This window comes from Dicentrarchus labrax, unplaced genomic scaffold (assembly GCF_905237075.1).
Source record: "Dicentrarchus labrax unplaced genomic scaffold, dlabrax2021, whole genome shotgun sequence".
In the NCBI taxonomy this organism is placed as follows: domain Eukaryota; kingdom Metazoa; phylum Chordata; class Actinopteri; family Moronidae; genus Dicentrarchus; species Dicentrarchus labrax.
In genome coordinates this window covers 6,710,285-6,733,381 of record NW_026136720.1, presented here as the reverse complement: position 1 = coordinate 6,733,381, position 23,097 = coordinate 6,710,285, and the positions used below count along the sequence as shown (strand labels likewise).

Here is a 23,097-nt window from a genome sequence, read left to right as displayed (position 1 = left end):
TTTTGACATTTTGGTAAATACGTTTATTTGCTTTCTTGCTGAGAGTTAGATGAGAAGATCGATACCATGGGTAAATATGGCTACAGCCGGTGAAAAGACAGAGCCAGGGTAGCTGTTCTACCCTGCTGCAGTCTCAATGCTGGCAAGCACGTTAGCTTAGCTTAGCACAAAGACAGAGGGAATTAACTATTACAAGTTGTGTTTTCACAGGGGGTTATGCAATATGTGTTTTTTTATCTCCATGCTAAGGTTAGCTGACTGCTGGCTGCAGCTTCAGACTTTAGAGTGGTTATCGGTATACTCCAGAGAGAGTGAATGCATATTTCCCAAAATGCCAAACTATTTAACTCAGTAATGAAATCACTGAAAAATATACAGAGTGGGACTTTTTATGTAATTTCTGCTCTCATTTTTCATCATTCTTTTTACAGAGGGTTTTTCTTTTTGCCTGATATTTCCTGACTGTTAATGGGAGTTTATGATTGAATTCACAGATGCTGACCCCAATCAGACTTGTGTCTCAGTCTGTTTGATTGCTTGTTATACCGAAGCCCACTGATCTACTGACCAGCCTTGCGTCAGTTCAGTGTTTGTGTTCTGCCATTTAGGGAGACAAGGTTCATCTGGCATAAGTTTGTCCCGAAGACAATGCTGTCGCTGGCTGTTTTCTATGAAAACTCCAAATTACAGAGGGAGCGGACCGTTTTTATAAAGCAAATCTTTCAGATAACATTTACCTAGCCGTGGTGTTCCCACCCTGCTTGCCAATTTCACAAAGGCTTCATTTATTAAATTTAGGGTTGCAAGTCGAGGTGCTTCGCTGCTGGCAGAGTGAGAGGAATCCTTTGAGTGACACACGAGATGAGAGGAAAGAAGAATGTGGGACATGAGAGCGAGAGATTATAGCAGAGAGGAGGAGAGGAAGAGTAGGAGGGAGAATGAGAAAGTTTACACACACCATCTGTGCATCAAAGGTGTGGCTGTGCTGGCTTGCATTCACGATGCACGTCTGTGTGATTGTTTTTGAACGAGAGATCTCTTGAATATAGATGGTCTCATTTTCACTCCCCTGTCTACCGAGATCTCCCATTTTTTTTATTTAATCTGCACGAGTGAACAAGTCGGCTCTGCTGTTGTGTTGGTGAACTTTGCTGTGTTAAAAAAAAATTATTGTAATCATCTGCTGTATGCATGCTGATAGCTCAGTGCCATTCAATGAAATTAAAACTTTTTCCTGGCTTTAACGTTGTCTCTTGGCACCCATCAAGACTTTCGTAGATGACTCTTTCACCTGAATAGCCAATTACATGAGTCAGAATTTTCTAGTCTAGCCTGTTGCTCTTTTTACTTGCAAGAAGATTCTCGTCACAGAATGTTCCCTTATGATGCTTCACACCAACTCATAAAAAGGCAGTTAAATTACCTTTTGCTTGTAAACATCACACATTGAGCACAATCGCGGCTGATGGACTTTCTGCTCTCCCACAGTTTCATCACACAGGGGAGATGAAGTTTTACAATCTGACAGAGAACGAGTATCACAACATCTCAGCCTCACGCCCACTAGTTTCTAGGTTATAGACTTCAAATCAAACCTACTGAAAGCCTTTGAGACTTCAAGAGGGAAGTCAGTTTTATTGAGAGCGTTTGATTGGTCCTGGTCTCGCTCGGATTGCCCCTCTGAAAATAACAGACATAAATTCCTTCATGGCTGCAGTCCAACCAGACACCTCCACATGTCTGGGTAGCGAGCAGACTGCTATTAGGAAAGAAAAGCCCCAAGAGGCTTGTCTCCCTCCTGTCTGTTTTCTGTTTTTTTTCTGGTTTGTTTCTGGAGCCAAAAGCCTCCCTCTGCAACAGTTTTTTCCTCTGCACTTTCGCTCTTAAACCAGCCCATCAGCAGTGCTCTCTGCTGCATAATTGGCACCATTAGCACGACGCATCACACGCTCTCAGGCACTGTGGCTGGACGGCAGCAATAGCAAGGTACCCTGCTCTCTCTCTTTCTCTTTCTATCTCTCCTGCTCTTTATCCCACCAACTGTTTCACACTCACAGGACTCACAGCCATCACATTTGTGGGAGTAATGGGCCTGGCAAATTACAGCAGATCGGGCCACAGCAGGCTCAGCCTGGCAGCCGCCAGGGAGGACTGAGCAGACGTGCTGATTCTACAGAACATGGCCTCCTGATCGGACAGAAAGAGGTGCCCTGGGAGGGGTGGAGGCTGGGGGCGAGGGGGATAGCCAAGAAGGGATCATGCTAACATCCGCAGGCTGTGATTTTGATTGTTTCATTGCTTTGAGAAATTGACTAGTGTGTATGTGTGTGTGTGTGTGAGAGAGAGAGAAAACTTAGATAATCTTCAAATTGGGAGTCTAGTCACACATCTCGGTGTGTTCTGCTGAAGTTGTATGAGCCCAAGTGAACACAAGAGACTCCGAGTAACAACTTGTCTAAACACAATTTCCTGGCTGATTTCATTGATTATTTTTCTAACTTTAGTTCTGCTCTGTCACTGCGATGGCTCACAGTTTGCTTAAACTCAAACACGCATGCAACACAGACAGAGACAGACACGCACTCGCAGCTCAAACACGCCCTCCCACACACACAGATGGTCTGAGAGATGCCTCGACAATTAAGCTGATCCATTTAAAGTCTCTCACTGTAACAAGCCGAAGGAAGCCTGCTGCTGGATCTTGCTGTTCTCTGAGGCGTGCTGATTCCTCTGCGCTCCATTGGGCCTCCCGGGGCCTTTCTGTGTGACCGAGTCCTTTCTTAATTACACCTGAGAGCAGCAAACAGCTGCTCCTCTTCCACATCTGTGTCTCCATCAATCAAGCCTGTGTAGGGCCTTATGTGAAGCAAATATGTAAGACCCTCTCTCTCTTTCACTCATCTGATTCCTCTGTGTTTCACAAGTAGAAATACATGTCTGTGAAAGCCTGCTTTTTTCCTCTGCCCACAGACATTGCTCACCTTATGCTGAGAGTATTCATGATCACAGTTGTCATGATAAAGTTATTTTTGAAAACAAAGTATGACCTTGTGGTCAGAGCTCAACTCCAAATATCACACTCTTCATAAAATTGGTTGATTTTCAGCCCATGCATTTTTAACACTTTTAAGAGAAGTGCATCATCTCAGGGTTGTAAAACTGGGCTGGGAGATTATGTTAGCAGAGAGTACAGAATCTATTTTATCGCAATAATACAGAAAGAACAGAAAATATTATAAACAGGTAAACAATTGCTTTAGGATTTTCTGCTCTAGCCTCCAGAGTCAACCTGCAGCTGCATTATGAGATATTGGCCCAATATCAAATTAAGAATAAAGATGAAATAAAATGTAGTGTTTTATATATACCAGCTGAGCAAATATTTCCTAACAGAAACCATATTTCTTTTTCAAATGTACTGGCACTGCTGTGGAGCATAAATATTTATCAGGGCTCAAAAAGGTTAAGTGTGTGGGAGTAATAGAATCTGGCAGCTGAAAATATTGCTGAAACACAACATCTCCAGATTGTTTTGCAAGATGGAAAGCTTCAAGAACACACCAGTGCTGCTTAATAGCCTTTGCATCACCAAACATCACTAAAAAGGTTTTTTGGGCTCATAATGCAAAAATGTTTAGCACAATAAGCCTCATCAGTATTGCAGCTTGTTGCTGCCTCATTGTTTGAATTTTGGAACAGACTGATTTGACCTCATGCATGTCAAACATAATGTATCACCATAGTATTACAGTAGGCCTACTGCCATTAGAAGTAATGTGGTTGATTCAAGATAGCGGAGGCGGAGGTCAATTATCATTATTGTCTTTCGCCCCATTTTAAAGGAGTAGTTTGACATTTTTGGAAATATGCTTCACTTATTTACTTTCCTGCTGAGAGTTAGAAGTGAAGATTGATACCATTCAGCTACTGTACAAGCTTACAATAAAGACTATAAATAGTTAATCTTGCTAAAGGTAACCACAATGTACTAAGCTATTGCTGTTGGTGGTAGTTTCACATGTATTGTACTGACATGAGAGTGGTATTGATTCTCTTTTCTAGCTCTTGGCAAGAAAGCAAATTAGTGCAGTTCCCATAATGTCAATTATTCCTTTAAAGTATTTGATTATCTGCTGAGGTAGTGTAACATAAAATTGCCAAATGTATCAAATTGTTAATCAACTCTCTGTTATTTACTATTTTTTCTGTTCCAATTAGATAACCTCTCCCTCCAGGTAGTGAAACAACTGACATCTAGCAACAGCAATTATTACTGTGCCAACTTTTAAGATTTATTGACCGTGTAAATACTGATAAAGAGATTAAACATCATATTAAAAGCATTTCATAAACCCTTCAACTTTACTATGTGGTAAAGATCCAATTTTTAAGATTTAAGGTTTAATGAATGAAACTCTTACGGCTATATGTTATTTACATGTATAACTGCAAACCAATTGTATTGATCAGTGTAGCAACCTGCAGCTCTCTGAGACAGACGGCAGCTGGTAATGTGCACTCATACAGTGTCAATAATAAAATAATTTTTACACTTTTATCATGATTTCATGGTGTCTAAACCTACACGATACACGCTGTATGGCTTTCCCCAAGGTGAGATTAGCGGGAGCAGCACAGTGCCTCATACTTATTGATGCTTGTTGTGAAGGGAGAACAGGAGCGAGTGCCCCTCACACCAGGAAGGTAAGTGGATGTGTTTTAGTGGCCTTGCTGCAGAGGAGCTCAGGGTGTTCTTTCAGTAGCTAAACAACCTGTTAACTGCTGCGTAATAACTCTAAACACATTATTGATTAAATGGATAATGGAAGCATTTGTTCTCTCAGTTTGGAAGTTCTTCTAATTAAAGAAATCACAGTCAGACTACATGATGATGATCCATTTTCCAGATCCCAGTTTGAAAGCATTTATTAAAATTAATGAGTTTGTTACAAACAGGACTTAGTATCTCAGTTTTCCGAGCATGACACCATGACACACAGAGACCGCAGCAGCTTCTCATATTTTATAAAAAATATAAACCGCACATTCCATTATATATTACAGTGTATAATAAAATGCATAATTTAATCAATACAAACACAGTCAGCTAGTAAATATTACATATGATCACTTTATGTACTGTATATCATTTTGTGTTTTGCAAACACAAACTGCAATATTGGATCAATAGTGATGTTCACTCTGCAGCTGTGTGCTGCTAAACCTGCTCAGTACTCAGGAGTTACATCACACATTGATTCAATATTGCAGTTTATGTGTGTAGTCTTCGATGAGATAGCCTAAGGTATAGTTTGATCAAAGATAGGAGAACTAGCACATAGAAATGCAAGATACTTAAACATGTGCATTTGTCAAGTATGCTGTTTGTTTGTTTGTTTGTTCTGCTTGCCTTTCACATCCCAGTCTTTTGGAAACATCAAAGTACTGGTGCTCGAGTCTTGAGTCTAATCCTTTCATTCTCTTTGGGTTTTTTTTCCTACACTGTAAATCTAATTTATATATGCAGCAAAAGTGCCTGGTTCATTTAAATTTTCTGAGGAATACATTTAAACTACATTATACAAAATACACAATAATAAGCAAAAAACCTGTTGGTTGATCTTTTCCAAAAACAACAATTTTGCATGATTGTCATGACGGTAATAGTCAATCATTCCTCTGTGGCAAAAGGCTGTTTCTTCTTTAAAGGTGCAGTGTGTAGGATTAGGTGGCAACTAGCTTCCTTTCTGCAACCTGCAGTTCCAAGCACAAGGGAGAAACTACGGTGGCCAAGAAACAAACAAAAAATGTGAACGGCTCCTTTCTGCAGCCATCGTTTGCATTGTCCATTCTGGGCTAAAGTAGAAACATCGTGCTTTAACATGGCGGCCACCGTGGAAAGTGACCCATGCCGTCTGTAGATAAATACAGCTTATTCTAAGGTAACAAACCACAAGGATTCATAGTTTCAGGTGATTATACACTGATGAAAACGTAACTATACATATTATATTCCATTGCTGCCAGTAGATCCCCCTAAGTGTTAGACACTGGACCTTTAAAGCTGCACTGATCAATACTTCCATAATAACAAAGTATCAATTGATTACAACGTGAAAGGTCTCACTCTGAATGATCAACCCACAGTGTTTTACCGTATTTTAACTCATTGTTTTCATTTCAAGCCCTGCAGCTTTAATGTTTCAGTTCACCGTCATCTTTCATCAATCTCGTTTCCAGCAGCAGCTGTTTCCAGTGAAAGCCTCTAAAAAACAGCTGTACACTACCTGCTCAGCACCAAACAGCAGACAGACACAGTTAGCAACTAGCTGGTGAATTTAGTGGAGCGTAAAGCAGCTAAAGAGGCAGATATTTCCCTCAGGAGCTGAATACTGGACTTACATTCATCACGTGGCCAGAAACACACAAGCGAATGATAAAGTTTGCTGGATTACTGTTTGCTAGCATGTTGGCCATATCATAATAGTATGTCAGCATTGTGTTTTCAGCTTGTTGCACTGCCCCTAAATGACAAAAATCTATTATTGCTTAAAACTTTTTTTTTTTAAATCATAAAAAAAAAAAAAAAAAAGGTTTAAGGCTAAATATTTTAAAGGTTTGAAGCCATAAACTCAGCGAGTATAGGAAAGAAAACCTGGTCAGTTACACAGGTGCCTGCAGTTATAGTAACAGCACGACTGTCAGTGTCACAGTGAAATGACTTTCTCTTGTTTGCTATTCTTTCAACAAGGAAGCTTCAGGTACTTTTTGGCCGTTACGCTCTGCCTTATTGGCACCAAGCAATCTGTTGACAGGAGAGCAGCTTGACTGGTTTTTAGTCATCATATAATGTCACATTACAGCCATACCACCTTGTCAGGCTATCAGATAAGTTCAAAGCAAAGTGTCATCTTTTTACACTGCAACCTACTGACTATTTGGTTTGTGCAGTGAAATACACATTGAGCTATAAAAAACCAAGGACAGACTTTGTGACAGCATTGACATTTCTGTCTTTTCAGTCAAAAACCAAAATGAGATTTTAAAAGAAGAAATAGCTTTTCATCAGATTCTACTATATAAAATCCAGTATTAGTTATTAGCACCTAAGAAGAGGAGGGGAGAAAGAAAGACAGCATAAACATGAAACTGAAAGTATAAATAAGACCAGTGAAATCATCTCTCAGTTGGATCTGAAGATGATTTACAGGCAGGTTTCATAGCACAGTTTGTGTCAGCTGCATATAAACTGCCTTGGAGCTATTTTACAAAAGCTGTTAAGCACCATATTCATCATTATGAGTTAAACTCTCAGATTATACCGTTTTGCTGAGTGTGAGAGGCATTTACCCTCCTCTTTATTGCAACCACTGCAACAATCACTCCAACCACCAGCACCACCAGCCCTGCCCCCACGGCATATATTGTAACATTTGGCGCTGTGGACGGGTCATCTGTGGTGCCAGTTTCAGGGATTTTGATCCTTGGAGTCACAGGCCCTGTTTTGGTTGTCTTGATAAAGCTCAAAAAGGTTTCTTGTTTAGAGACGCACCTGGGTGTGTCAGACCAGGCTTGGTCATCACTATATTCATCGTCCTCAGTATCATCCTCATCATAATCATCTTCATAATCTTCATCCCCCTCCAGGAATTTAGTGAATTCTAAAACAACACACCAGTACAGCCCTAGATTGTCCTTTTCCAGGTGGGAGATTGTCAGCGTGTGGCCATTCTCAGTCAGTCTACCCCTCAGATCCTCTGGGATGGGAACAGTCTTGTCGTTTGAGTCATGGATAAGTTCATGTTCACCTGATGGTTCCAGGCGATACCACTGCACACTGTGGGAGTCATATTTGCCAGCATCACAACCCAGCAAGACGTCCCTGCCTTCAACAACAATTTCTTCTTGGAATTGCGTTTTGGGGCAATGAAATAGCGAGTACTCAACGTAAAGAGAAGAGGAGATGCATGAATAGTCCCCCCAATGTTCATCAGAGACTGCAGGAATTATCAAGGAGAAGTCCTCCAGATTTTCACCAAACGACAAGTACATCCCACTGTTATTTATATTGCTACCATTGATTATCCCCAGTGGTGTATTCCATTCCTGCTTGTTACTATCAGAGGGGCAGTTTAGTACCAGTCTGTCCCCTTCAGAGACAAAAATGTCCCTGGTGTCACTGAGGTCTGGTAGGTACATGTTTTGGAAACCTAGACAATCCTTACCTTTGATCACAAGACAGTAAAACTCCTGGCTATTCTTTATCATGCTGTTATTAATCAAGAGCAACGCCCCTCTTTCCCTGACCTCCACAACACCCTGCAGATCCTCCACCAGTGGGTCCAGTGACACACTGCTGTCCAGGAAGAGTGTGACCTTATGAGACGGAGCCATTTCATGGTACCAGCGCACATGGACTCCCTCCAGACCAATGGAAGTGCTGTTGCAGAGAAGCTCAGCCACTCCCCCGTCTTTCTTGACAATGATCTCTTCAGATTGAATCTCCTCAGTGCACACAAAGACCTCTTGTGTCTGCTGGTTGACTCGTGTTTGGTTCTGCCAGCATTCCCTCCTATAAATCCCTGAGTCCATGTATGTGAGGTGACTGATCTGCAGCCCGAGCAGGTGCTGTTGATGGCTGATGTTGATACGATCCTGGAAGTCTGTAGAAGGTGTGATCGGCATGTTGTTGGCTGAAGAGTTGCCAAGCAGCTGGTCTCCCTCTTGAGTAGTTCTATAAACAACAATATAATCCACTCCGAAACAATACCCCATCTCAATATTGCTGCCCTCTGCTTTGAAGACAGGCTCTGCCTCCTCACTGTGGACCTGGTGGAGGAGCAGGAAAAGCAGAAACTCCAGAAATCTGATGGAGGTCATGTTGTCCGTCTTTCCCGGGCCATGTGTTTATCACACACTGGGAAGTGTGCTTACAGTACTTTGGTTTGTCACTTTCGTTCCGCCTCCAACTAATATCAGTTTCCTCCTCTTCCACATTCTTCCACAGAACTACACAAAGAGTGACAGGCGCAGGTACACACAGACATAAAGGCATCCACACTGGCATGCAGACACACACCTACACACACACACGCACACACACACACACACACACACACACACACACACACACACACACACACACACACACACACACACACACACACACACACACACACATACGTACTCAAGTTAATGAGTGACAGGGGAGGGTACTAAAGTAATTAAAGTCATCTACGCAATTGTGACTAGTCTAAGACAACCAATAAGACTAAACAAAAGCCAAGAGATAGACCATAAAAATAAAATTATGATCCTTATGATCTTGGTTGTACATTTACTCTGTTGATGGGCAGTTGAACAGGTTTTCTCACAGCTGTGGGTGTGGTCGGTCGCCACACAAGGTCACTAGACAGCAGTTGGAGGGAGTGTTGCACATGTGTTTTTTGTGGGAATTCCGTGCAAGCAAGCATGATTGCATATGTGCAAATGCATGAAACAGTGCTCTTATTCAGTCAGCACCTAATCTGAACTAAATCTAAGAGTATGAAGTAACCTGTATCAGATCTCTGATGCCTGGCAGTTACCATCGTGTTATTTGTTTTGCACCATGAGGAAACAGAATAGCTTTTGCACATTAATTTTTGTGCTTTTTATCAGATGGAAGGAACTATTTATCTTGGTTTCACATTACACAATGAGCAAGAGTTGAGTAACATGATAGTCAGCAAAAAGCTGTTAAATTAAAATGTGTCCTGCTGCATTATGACACCCTCAAGTAAACAATATTAAGAAATAGAAACATTTGTGCTCATCAACACTTCGTCTAGCAGGCTCATAATGGTGCACTAATAACAAATGTGTTTCATATTGATCATATTATGTTAAGTTTCGAAATCATAACTCTCATTGCTGATGTGTAATCTGGTTTTTAATCACACAACATAGTGGGGGGAGGTTGTATAATCAGTTGATACTAAACAGCTACTGTTTGTTTCACCCTTGTTTCAGACGAGGAAAAACTGGAAAAAATGGAACAACAGAGGAGGAATCCTTCTCCCAAGATGGACAGACAGGAAATAGATGTGTGTATTTTATAGACCAACAAAGTAAAATTACAGTATATGGACAATCAGGAAGACAAAAGTATAGATTCATTGTGAACATATAGGAAGAACATGGACACAGAACCTCCTCTCCACCATTGATACCTGAAAAGGACAGACTACACAGACTCACAAGAGCTCAAGCACAACCTTTCACACAGATATTAGAATAACTAGTCATATTACTCGACTCTTGCACTCTTTTAAGCCTGATGTAACAGCTCTTTCTAGTTAATAAATAGGACACTATAACTGTACGACTGCAGTCAAGGTTAAATGCCTGTGTCTACATTGCACAACAGGGAAATAACCTCTTGATAAAGCAGACACTCTATCTCTCTCTTTCGGTTTGTTAAGTCCTGAAGGGTGTATTTTGGTGACAGAGGACAAGTACATTGTCTGGGAAAGTCCCGTACTTTACAGCCACCTGCCCAGGCGCTTGGTCAGGTGGTGGTTTTGGAATCATGTTGGGGAAATTACACTATTTGCTTTATGAGGAGATGTATAGCCAGATTTAAAAACATGGGTGATATTAATGGACTGTGGGGAAACACTGTGACGTCTATAGCTGAAGGGGAGACAGTGAGATGATGTATTTGAAAGATGTCACCAACACACAGATGAAACTTTGGTTACATCTATGTGCTGCTAACATCTCCCTTATTGTTTTTTTTTTTTTTTTTGATAATGGTAGTATTCTCTGTGTTTTGGTGACAGCGGTGTCTTTAATTGTTGTGCACCCCCCGCAGCGTTGAGTGTTACCACAACATGTTCACAGTAAGTATGTAGCAGTTAAGATTTTCATGTTTAGGCAAGTTACATATCTCACACCAGCTATACATTTATCAGACTGACTCAGAGACTGTCTTCAGTATGGAGAGGGTCATACTGTATCATAAACACATCATAGAGCCTAAATTGGAGGATTCTACTTAGAAATTGACAATAATATTCATAGGTATGTTTTCCTTAGTGTAAAATCAGCCCAGGCTGGGTCCTTGCTGCAGCGGACATGGGTTCGGCTCCGACCTGCAGCTTTTTGCTGCATGTCTTCCCCTCTCTCTCTTTCCCCCCTCCTGTCATTCTTCAGCTGTCACTGCAGATTAAAGGCAAACAAGAAATAAAAAATAAATAGAATGAGCTGTTTATATCTACACGGTCGCCTTCCATGGAGTCCGCCATGTTGAATCACTATGTTTCTAAATTACCCCAGAAGGTACAGACCAAACACTGGCTCTAGGAAGGGGCATTCACATTTTTCAAACGGTTTTCGCCACCGCAGTTTGCACTTGGAATGGGAGGGTGAAGCGAGGGAGTTGCGATCTGTAACTCCATTGCTAGATGCCACTAAATCATCCACACTGGACCTTTAAATTAATTAGTTCGACATTCCTGCAGAAACCAATGAGCACTGCAGCAGAGAGGGTGGATACTGATTGCGTGACTTTGCTCAAATCTTGGATAAAAGCCTGGGAAACAGTTAACAGGTTGACTGCAAATAGAAGAAGAGTGAATGAAACTGTTTACTCTCCAGGCCCACATGTTATTTTATACACCTGCTTTCCGATGAAAACACATGCAAAAACAACTCTGTGTCTCTCTTATCTGTGTTTGTGCTGCTTGGACACGATCTGTCTGAGAGACACAAAGTGTTACTAACAAGACTGTTGGTGCACTCTGATGACCAGCTCACTCCTGTCAACATATTGGGTATTAAAAAAGAAAGAAGCACCAACCTGTTTTCCTTTGAGGCTCATCATCTGTTTACTAGTACATAAACTATAATGAACCCAGCTACCCACTCAGCAGCAGCAGCTTCCGTGCCGCTGAGGGAACAGCTTGCAGAGCTGGTGATCAAGCATCATGATTAAGCACCAACTGCGAGAAAACTCTCCGTGTGTTCAGTCCAATTCAGCCCTGCGCTGATTACACTCATCAGGGCCCCGTATGCTGCAGGGTTTGGAGGCGCACCAACTGCTGTTTGAGATAAAGATTTTTGCCAAAATTATTTAATCACTGGACATATGGGCTGCAATAAAAGAGCCGGGCTTTGAAAAGAGGAAAGAAATAGGGGCAATGGGAGTATAAAATCAAATAACACACATTTCGACAGCGTTAAGGACTTTTATACATTCCACATAATTTTTAAAATAAAAGAGAGAAAGAAAAAAGAAAAAACTATTTCAGAATCACTTTTGAATATATAAAGATTTAGTTTGTGCTGCTTTGTGCTGCAGTACCCGTCCCCGCACCTGCGTGGCGCTGTGGTGCGAAAGACAACGCAGACCGACCGTAGAAGAAGAAATCCGTTTCATAACAAACGTCACTTCCTCTGACCGCTGCTAAAGGTAACTTAACTCTTTTTAATTAAACACTATCGATATGCTCGCTAAACATATTTACACACCACTGTCGACAACGATATTATCAATTTTAAAATCACGGGGTTGAATCACGTGATGTCGGTGACGCAGCGGCGCAGCTCTTCTTTCTTTTTAGCAATTAGCTGACCGAAGCTAAAACACACAGCACTTTTATTTTGAAATCGTGGACTAAATGTGCCTTAATTGGCTTAATTGTGACAATAAAGGGCCTCACGTCACACTATGGTTCTTTGTCGTAGTTTCGTTTAGTGTCGTGATTGACAGCTGGTCATTAACTGTGACTGATGCTTTTCCACTTTCCCCTATGAAACATCTGGCACCAGCTGTGCATGGAAACCATACAAGGGCTTTAAAGAGTGGCATTAAAACAACAACAACAACCAGGTCAAAGCAGGGAGATTCAATTACAACGTGCTTTTACTAGATTTTTTATCAGTTTACATAACCAGTGTGTTAAATTAAAAATAATACAGGTTGTAGTTTTAAGGCTTTCAGGTGGAAAATGAATAATGGAGGTACATTTCTGTTAGTATTCGGTCAATACTTGGAAGGTGGAAGTTCATATGAGTAGCTCTACTGAGTTTGTTGAGAATGAACTTTTTTTTTTTTTTTTGTCTGTGTGAGTCAGTGACATGTTAACAGGAAGCTCCAGAAATATCCCCCGGCTGTGCATAATGTCAGGTAGATATTGTTGTACTGCATAATAATGATGTAAATAGTAGTCCTGATTGTCAGTCTCCTGTCCTCATAGAAGCACATGACCCTCCACGCCATACCTCTGACCATACAGAGCATCACCACGGCTACCGTATTGTTGGATTAATGTTAGAATTGTGTTACCGTGCCTCCCTGCAAGTCCCCGCTCAACCTGTCGTTATCTAACTCCCTCTGCTACTTCAGAAGGTGAAGCCTGTATTTTTAGTAAGTAGTTATTTTAGCTGCCTGCTTGGTTGTCACCCACTACAGCTTCTTCTTCTCTCGCCGCCTTTAGGTGACCAGCTTCAGGACTTTGCGTCAATGTTGCGCTTGATAGCAACATCGTTGTGCCTTCGGTGCCAACGCGTCACAGCTCTGCCTTTGAACCTAAGGCCATGTGCAACACTGAGCTCGGCAGAGAACCAGCAGACAGTGGAGGAGCTCTATAATCTCTCTGTTGACATCCAGAAGGTCCGGAAACTTAAGGGCTGGGTTCTGCATCAGAGACCAGCCTACACTAAAGAGGTAGCAGATCTGCTGAAGGACATGGGAGCCTCGGGTTCCATCATTGCTGGGATCCTAGCGGTTCACCCTGAAGCGGTCCTCTGTCACCCAGAGCAGATGCAGGCTCAGAGAGAGCTGTGGATGTCCGTGTGCCCAAACCAGAAAGACCTGGTTGGCATCATTGAGAAATTCCCAGCCTCCTTCTTCACTTCCTCCAGCCACCATGACAACCAGCAGAACAACATCGCTTACTTCCAGAGCTTAAACCTCAACAAGCGAATCATCACCAAGCTCATGGCCAGCGCTCCTCAGAGCTTCAGTCGGCCAGTAGAGGACAACGAGGTGATGGTGCGCACCCTCCAGCAGGCCTACCAGGAGCTTGGTGGAGAGGAGGCCAACATGAAGATCTGGCTTCAGAAGCTGCTGAGCCAGAACCCTTTTGTCCTCCTCAAGCCTCCCGAGGTGCTGAGGCAGAACCTGCTGTTCCTGAGAGACAAGGGCTTCAGCACGGCAGAGCTCCTCCGCCTCCTCTCTAAACTTAAGGGCTTTGTCACCGAGCTGAACCCGGACAGCATGCGTCGCACCCTGGCGTACTCCCAGGACACGATGGGCTGCTCCGAGGAGGACCTGCGGCACATCATCCTCAACTGCCCGGCTCTGCTTTACTACCCTGAAGTTATTCTGGCTGAGCGCTTTAAGGGTCTCCTCAGTGCCGGCATCAGCATGTCTCAAATCGTAGAGACTCCGACCGTTATGGAGCTGACTACACAGATAGTGAACTACCGCATCCACCAACTGAGGACGCATGGTTATGAGGTAAGGACAGGTAGTCTGGATGTCCTGAATGGCACTAAGAAGGACTTTGAAAAAAGCTATGAAAAATTACAACTACGTAGAGAGAGACCAATTTTCAACCCTGTTGCCCCTTTAAAGGCGGATGACTGACCGAAGCTGTATGGACGAATGCAAATGTATTAAATAATTAACTGGATGTATTCTGTTCTTGGGATTATTTATATCTTTATGATATCAATATCAGATTAAAGTGTCTAAAACCTAAAGGGTGCACCCACTTCTTTATTTATAATCAGATATATGTGTTCATTTCTGTAGTTTAATTAGACAAATTACAATTTTGCCATTTGAACTTGACAGTGTAGATGCCTGAGAGTGCTACAGAAAACAAACTCAAAATGCTAGCTTTAATGGATGTAAATAAGGGCTTAAATACAGTTTTCCTCCCCATGTGCTCAAAACTGATATGAGGGATCACACTTATTTTTTCAAGCCCCGGTTTTCCTCTAATTTGGCAAATGCAAAAATGTATCAAATTAAATTATTCACTTGTAGTTCAGACCAACACAAACCCTATTTATCAGTCAGTCTGATGGCATTTCAAATGAAAAGCGGCACACTTTTATGCTGCTGTAAATTCATGTCTTAAGAGATGAGGGTGGTTATGTAATGACTTCCCAGAGTGATATCAGGAAGTGAGACAAATGCAATGGCGTCTTAATGTGTCATGCTTTGATGTTGTCCCTTGCCAAATAAAGAATTTATTATAGCTTATTTACAAGTTACCTAATCACAATAACTTTCCATAATACACTTCATGACATAACTGTGTAATGACAGACATGCTGACTCGTCTATCAAATGTAATACTATATAGTACAAGCGAGGACAAACAAGGCTTTGCAAACCATTTTATTTACAGCCTGTGCAAGTGTCTCATTTTCGCAGTGTTCTTGGCAGCAAACTGTTCCCCTCAGGGAGGAAATCTAACTGTGTCTCAGATTTTTATTGTTACTTTACAGATGGAGACACTTTATTATAGGCTATTTCACTGCTGAAATGTCACTTTATTATAATTTCAAATGAATTCAAATGTACCCACACAATGCGATAAAAAAGGAAGGAAAATGAAGTCCCTTTCATCTGAATTGGAAGTGGTTTATTTGAACGCACTCTGCAATCTTTATTTAAAAAGAAGTTGATTTATGCAAAATAGATGTTCCATTATGTTTGGCTTTATTAATAAGGTATTCATGTCTATATGTGATATGGAGGTAAAAAAGACTACATTTGGGTTAGTGCCCATATTTATTTTAGTATAAGCCACAAAATCAATATACAATCTTACTAAGCATTGTCTAAACCAAGAGAGGGCATTTTAAAATGTGCCCCTGTCTCATTTTGAATATGTCTTAAAGTTTCAAAGCCAGCAAAGCCCTTGAAACATGCTTTTTTTTTTTTTTTTTTTTTGCTTTTTAATGGGAGTGAGCTTCCCAGCTAATGAAGCCATGACTTTATGCCTCAAGGTTCCCTCGCTCTCGTAATGTGGACGATGGGGGTCACAACAAAGGAAGAGAAAGAGGACTTGTGTGTCCAGAGGGAGGGGATGGAAGGATGGGGGGGGGGTCATATACGTTAACAACTTCCACTTCCCATCTGCTGCCGTCTGCATCACTCAGCACGGCTCTGTAGTCATGGCGATAGCCACTGGGCAGATGATGCGAAAGTGAGTGCATCTGGTAATGAATTTGAGCTCAGCAGATGGATGCTTGACTAGTGTTCATTTTCGAACCATTCACAACTTGGAACCCCTGAGGGGCTACAACAGTACCTCAAGTATTGCAGCTGATGTACTGAAGGGTACTAATTTTACTACAGACATCAGTGAGGATTTCTTTAATCATATTGCAAGGCTGTGTCTTTCAGTGATGCTGAGTAATAAATACAAGGAGTTAATCAGGATGTTGCAGATAAGGCAAGGCCTCGGGTGTATAAATGCAGGTCACCTCTATTTCTTACCCACTGTCCTCTTGTCCTCTGTCGACGGCTGTATCGTTCCGCGCTGTGCTCTTGAGTTACACAGCAAAGCCAGAGAGGTTAATAAGAAGGAGTATAAATTGTCCTCTTTCATTTCAAACATGACACTGGTTGATATTAGCCATGCTTAACATATTGCTTTTATGGGTCCTATCTCGCCAGAAACAGATGACATCTGCAATTAAAAACTATGATTTCCACCTTAAGCCAGAGCATGGACGAGCACTGCTGCAGAAGATATTGTGAGTGTGAGTTAAAGGTCCAGTGTGTAACATTTAGTAACATCTGTTGGATCAGAAATGGAATATTATATTAATTGGTATGTTTTATCAGTGTATAATCACCTGAAAAGAAGAACCGTTGTGTTTTTGTTACCGTAGAATGAGCCGTTTTTTACTACACAAGGGAGCGGGTCCAAAGTCCGCCGTGTTTCTACAGTAGCCCTGAAAGGACAAACCAAACACTGTAGTAGTATCTCCTACACAATTGGAAGACTGCACTGTATTCATATGGTTGCAATGTGCAACTTCACGGCTAGATGCCACTAAATCCTACACACTGGTCCTTTAAGCTTAAGTCCTTGAATTTTTATTAAGATTCAGACATATTTATTTGTTTATTTATATATATAAGAAGCCAATGAAGGAGCACCAATAACATGATATAGTGAAGGGAAGAAACACCAGAGCAATAACCAGTTATTCTAAAATAGACAAATAAATCTATTCAGAAATCCCAGTCTAGTTATTCCGTGTACACAACTTTTCTCTCCCCACCGACACCGGAAAGTTTATTTTCTGTCATTACTCATCTCCCAAAAGTGACTTCAATCTGCACTCCAATGAGACAACATGAATATACAGTACATGCTGCGGGAGGAAAATAAATGTCACATTGATGGACGTTCAATGCACAAAAGGTAAATAACTTTCTATATTGAACGTTGCTTCTGAGCTTCACAACTTTGAAACATGGGCTCCTCTGTCAGTACAGGTAATTTGGCCTGTTGTGAGGTGCAGTCCACTGGGATCGTGTGTCACTCCATCTTGTGAGTCATTCATGTCGGATTTTATAATGTCACTGACCATTTAAAGCAGCCTCCTTTTGAAATCTATTGAAATGCACTGTCACGGTAGGAAAAGCACAGGTGTCACGAATAAAAATGTATTCCATTTAGCTGCTTCAGATTAAGGGTCCTGGTATTGTGCATGCTGGCTTACTGTCACACTGTCATGTCTTACTGGTGTGCTTTTCCTACTGTCAAAAGTCAAACTCTGCTGTATACAGCTCTGTTTATTACTCATTGTATTGGACTTTTTACATAACTATGCTCCTTTTATGTTTGGGTGCATTATGAGTTGATGAGTTTCTGTATTAGAGTGAGTTTGAAAAGCACAAACGTGTTTAAAAAAATCCTTTAGACGGACTACAATACTCCACTGACCTCTGCTCATGTTAATGTTGGGTGGGAGCTATGCTGTGAACCACCAAACTCCATGTGATCATAAGGATGTTTTTGCTGCATGTTATGCAGTGGCAAGGATGAGAAAACACAGAAGGCTAAAGACATGATCTTAAATGATACTCAGACAGAGGCTGGGAATGTTGCTGACATGCAATACAGTCACATACCTTTATCATGTGTTCAGATTTTGGAGCTGACAAAGGTGAATGCTGTCTGTCTAGTTCTCATAAGTCAGTGTAATTATAATGATGATTTGAGGGGAAAAAGGGAGGCAATAGGAAACTTCCAGAAAACTAAAGTTAAAACCTTTTCACCTCAGATCTAACTATAGACAGTCTGTGAAATCCCTCTATAAGCTGTCATAGGCTAACTATATTTGTTTTTATTATCTACTTATATTGTTCGGATATTTAGTAAGTTAACATGTAATCCAAAAGATAGCTTTCTGATAGTGTTAACAAACTTCCAGAAATGCCTTTGGATAGAAGCTGGGGAAATCTATTGATAATCAGTCACTGGCAGCATTAAAGGAGGCTTTCTGTCCCTTGTCTCATTGATATACCTCCATCTAGTGGAAGAAAGGATCACATACAACCAGAGGAATATGGGTAACTTTCAAAATGAAAAATAAAGTCACAAAACTGCATTTGTTCTCTATTAAAAATGTACCATTTGTTTATTTTTATTCATAATTTCACCCAAAAAAACCCCAAAACAGTGAAAACCATCATCAACAAATTCCATTGCTAACCACAAAAGAATTACAAGCTGTAACATTTCTCCATATTTATTTAAATAACAAGATAGCCATTATATTATCAAACAGACCAGAAGGCTAATTTACTTGTCACTTTATAAACTGGCATCTGTCATGTTGGCTTAGAAAAGACCAGATCCGCTGTGGTACCCAGAGCACAGGCTGTCATTGACGTAGGCCGCTGACTGACTCACTGACAAGCATATTCTCCGAGCAGCTGCAATATTACTGAGGAGGAGAACGAGATGGGAACGCTGACGAGTGACAAGGTGACAGCAGTAGGTGGCAGGAGGTTTTTCACATACCAGAACCGATCACAATCAAATGGAATGCTGTTAAAGTGTCTGTGCTCACAATGTTTTCATGTCAAATGGTTCAAATGCTTCATGGATTACAAAGCTCAATGACTATATTACAGAGTTGTCGCCTTTGCTTGCTTTTATAAAAATACAGTGATACACTTTGGGTTTGGGTTTTAGCATGACTCTACAGTCTATCCAGGAGTTGACTCAGCAAAGAATGTTTGCAAGTGTTTTCTGAGGATGCATTGATTTTCTCTGTTAGTTGTTTACACTGTGTCACCAGTCTCTCTCTTGAATACTTGGCATTTGTACTTGATGCCGTTCTCCTCTTGAATTCCACTCGGTACCCCGGGGAAACTTGTTTGGAAACAAAAGAAAAGTTTTGTGAGTTCATTTAAAGACAAAAATATAATGCATATATAATGTATGAACAATTTAATGAAACAATCCCAACACTAGTAGACCCTAATGATCTTTAAAACCATGAAATAGGATATAAATGAGCTTTTATTGTGCCTGTAATGATAAAAATCTGCATAATACCAAGAACAGGCAACCTTTAGTGAACATCATTTATTCATTTACTATTCAAATGTAGTGCAATTAAAGTAAACTTGCTAATATCATAGCAACCAGCGATGGTGATGTCAGCAAGTCCTTCTGAGCTGAACTATTTAAACCAATGACAATACAGTCTGTACACAGTCAGTGCTGATGTTTGCTTTGTAACAAAAGAAGAGCCACTCGTGCCTCTCTTCGTGACCGGGTTTTATATTTAGACTCATGCGGAAGCCATTATCAGGCAAAATCTATGTAGCCACTGTTTTGCTTTCTAGCCAGACTTTAATAACCACATTCATAGTCCAGTGGTTGGTATTAGTTTATAATCACTAAGATTGATTGTGTTTTATTTACCTTAGAATGAGCTGTTTTTACCAGTCAAACCAAACACTGCTCTAGATAGGGCCTTTTGTGTATTTTTGCGAGTTTCACGGCCACTGTGGTTTTTCCTAACTCTTGTAACGCGAGCGGTATTCAGGTGTTTGCAACTTCACTGCTAGATGCCACTTAATCCTACACACTGGTCCTTTAAAACAGCCAAGACTGACCAGAAAGGGCTTTTTTGTTATTCATCGCACATCTTTTGTAAAACACATGACATAAACACATACTTTTCTAGTAGTTTACACAGTCCTCTGTCAAACGCAGGGAAGAAAACATCGCACTCAAAGTCTGCCATGACATCTGTCAGGTAAACCAAGTCACACCACGGGTGCTTCAACGCATCCTGATCAAAAAAACAAGAAGCAACAGAGATTCTGGTCACATTTACAGTATTAACAAGCAGGATTTTCCATGTGTAATCTAGCACAGTATTAACACAGAAGAAATCTAAGCTGGACAAAACGTCTTTGCATATTAGTGGCTCCAAATGGTACTGGAATTTAACTGTTTCCTTTCCAGCCCTGCTGCTGTGGGATCATTTTAAAAGTTAAAGCAACACTGAACTCCAGGCTGCTGTTAGGCAGAGCTGGGAATCACAGCAGGCCACCAACTAAATGTACTAATACAAATAATGCATAAAGGTGTAGGTCCCATTCTAACAGAAGCAAGAATACTAAAAGAGAAGTAGATGTAAGTCAAGCACAGTTTGTACACAAACCCAAAACTTAAAACAGGCCTGGAACTAATTAGGCATAAGTGAAAACACCTGTGGAGGTGTACTTTAAACTGGATTTCTATGTCAGTACTATCTTCTAGTCTTCATTCAGAGATGGGTCTCATGGGTCAACACATCCCACATGAGAACCCCCATATTTTTGAGTCAAACATGCTTCACCAGTTTTGCTAGTTTACCTCGAAGACCTGCGTCCCACCAATAATCCAGATGGTCTCAATCAGGTCAGCGAGAGGGGGCTGTGAAGCCAGGCGGACAGCACTCTCAAAGTCTTGGCTCAAGAAATGGGCGTGATCTGGAACCGTCCTGTGAGAGGAGGAATGCCCAGCAGATAAAAAAAGATTAACAACAATGAAAACCCAGGACTGTTTTCTGGATAACCCCAAATATCTTTTTCCCCTTGGTGATGCAGATGCTTGTGCGTGAGAGCACTCACTTCAGTTCTGTACTCAGAACCACATGCAGAGTATTGGCCAGCGGGAGTGTAGTTTCTGGGTGAGACTGCCAGGTCCGTTTGCCCCAGACCAAGAAGTTCATCTTTCCTGAAACAGATACAATAAAATGTCTGACACTAAACCCCACACCTCAACTACTGCAGCTCTCACATCTTTTCTTATGGCACAAAGCACAGGACTGGGTTTCAAAATTTCATTTTATATCATAATATTCTTATTTTACGGAGAGTGTCCCTTTATGACTATTCCAGTCAGTTAAACTTGATACTTGATACTTGAACTACATACTAAAATAAAGGTGTGATTTTGGCTCCAAAGTTGTAAAGTTTTTAATGAAACCCAGGCCTGTATGAGGTGGCTATAATACGACGCAATATTACCTGGTCTTGACACCGTCGTCAAAGTCTTCAAAAAGAACTGGAATTCAGATCTGTAAGAGTCACATTTTCAATATTAAATTAAGCAGAAAACAGTCAGTAAGTATTGCTGCGTGTAGTTTCTACATGGAGCAGAGAACACCCTGGTGGATAAGACCTATATAGTAGTAGTTATAACACATCAAAACACACAGTATCTTCCTTTTATTTTCAGCATGCTGCTTGTACCTTCGCAACTAGTGCTGTTGCTTTTGTAATTTGTCTGTTAAATATACCCAACTTTTCCTTTTTTACAGCTTCTCCTCTGATCACAGCTGCTTTTCATTTTATCATGATGTAATTTTCTCTCAGTTTTTGGCTTTTGAGGCAGTAAAGTAATATTTATTATCATAATAGTATTATTTACTTCTACAATGTGCTGTAACCTGTGCAATATTCTTTTTTTTTTACTTAAATCACATCTGTATAAAAATACTGCATATAGTGTATACACAACCCTAATTCTATTTCTTTCTTGATATCTTGTATTTTCCTATTTTATTGTGTTATTTAATGTGTATTTCTTTTTTTCTTGTCTGCTAAATTATATCTGGAGCTGCTGTAACAAGTCAATTTCCCCAGTGTGGGATCAATAAAGTCTATCTTATCTTATCTTATACTTATCATCCATCATTTTGGGCTCTTCTGGTCTACCTTTATAGATCCGTTGATTCATTAGAAATAATCCATATTGGAAAGAGTCTTTGCAGTTTATCTAAGAGGCTGAATAAACTTTTCCTTAAAACTTGACATAGAGGTTTGCAGATTATAGAATGATTACTGACTGCCTAATGAGTTTACATGTATAATATCAGGATAATTGCATGCACAAGCTACAATCTTTAGTAACTAGTCTGAATAGAGCATTTGAAGTCCTCATCACATATAGGTTCACTCTTACGGTAGATTCCAGGGCAACTGCCCATCTTTCGCGATCCCATTGCCATTGCAAACTGCTACGATGAGGCGAATAGGTTTCCTCTGCACGGTTTCCATCTTCTACAGGCGCTCAAAGGAAAACAAACCACACAGGAAGCTGAAGACCCGCAGAAGGTTCTGATGGAGTCAGTGTGCCGGAGCCCCTTTATTGATCGGGGTCTGAGCTCCGCTATCACCGCCCACCGACCGGCAGCTGCTATTTGACACGGTGGAGTTTGTCCCCACCCCGGGGGCCTGCGTGATCACACAGCAACGTGACTCACTCATGAGAGGGCTCCCCTATCATTAAACAACCATTGTTTACCAATAGTATTTTAATTAAGGTATACTGTATTATTTTTATACAGTTTGCAAAGCGTAAAAATTCCAATAAGTTGCGCCTTTAGGACACTGACATTCCCAAAAATAAACCTCCTAACACAAAAAAAGATTTAAAACAGTGAAAACATGCAAAAATAAAGTCTCCCTCCAATATGTTTGGCAATGAACACATGTAAGATACATAGATAATATCCCTACTATACTTACAAATTGGTATAAAAGTCTGTACCTTTTAGGAAAAC

At 40.8% G+C, this 23,097-nt stretch overlaps 2 protein-coding genes across 4 annotated transcripts; one reads left to right on the top strand and one right to left on the bottom strand.

Annotated features, from left to right (window-relative positions):
- The first annotated feature begins 12,405 nt into the window (after positions 1-12,405).
- On the top strand, positions 12,406-14,751 carry mterf2 (mitochondrial transcription termination factor 2). 3 transcript variants are annotated; one of them, XM_051382244.1, is made up of 3 exons: positions 12,415-12,454; positions 13,242-13,393; positions 13,482-14,751. In XM_051382244.1, exon 3 carries the CDS (start codon positions 13,508-13,510, stop codon positions 14,633-14,635), a length of 1,128 nt encoding a protein of 375 aa, XP_051238204.1. In that variant the 5' UTR covers positions 12,415-12,454; positions 13,242-13,393; positions 13,482-13,507; the 3' UTR covers positions 14,636-14,751. The 3 variants fall into 3 exon arrangements, with proteins under 3 accessions (XP_051238203.1, XP_051238204.1, XP_051238202.1); XM_051382243.1 differs by lacking the exon at positions 13,242-13,393 and having other exon boundaries at positions 12,406-12,454; XM_051382242.1 differs by lacking the exons at positions 12,415-12,454; positions 13,242-13,393 and adding an exon at positions 12,464-13,171.
- Positions 14,752-18,633: 3,882 nt separating this feature from the next.
- Positions 18,634-22,708, bottom strand: LOC127353089 (dihydrofolate reductase-like). The gene is made up of 6 exons (XM_051382071.1): positions 22,497-22,708; positions 21,560-21,609; positions 21,161-21,266; positions 20,904-21,030; positions 20,219-20,334; positions 18,634-19,403 (listed from the first exon to the last, which is right to left on the bottom strand). Exons 1-6 carry the CDS (start codon positions 22,589-22,591, stop codon positions 19,313-19,315), a joined length of 585 nt encoding a protein of 194 aa, XP_051238031.1. The 5' UTR covers positions 22,592-22,708; the 3' UTR covers positions 18,634-19,312.
- Between the last annotated feature and the right edge of the window lie 389 nt (positions 22,709-23,097).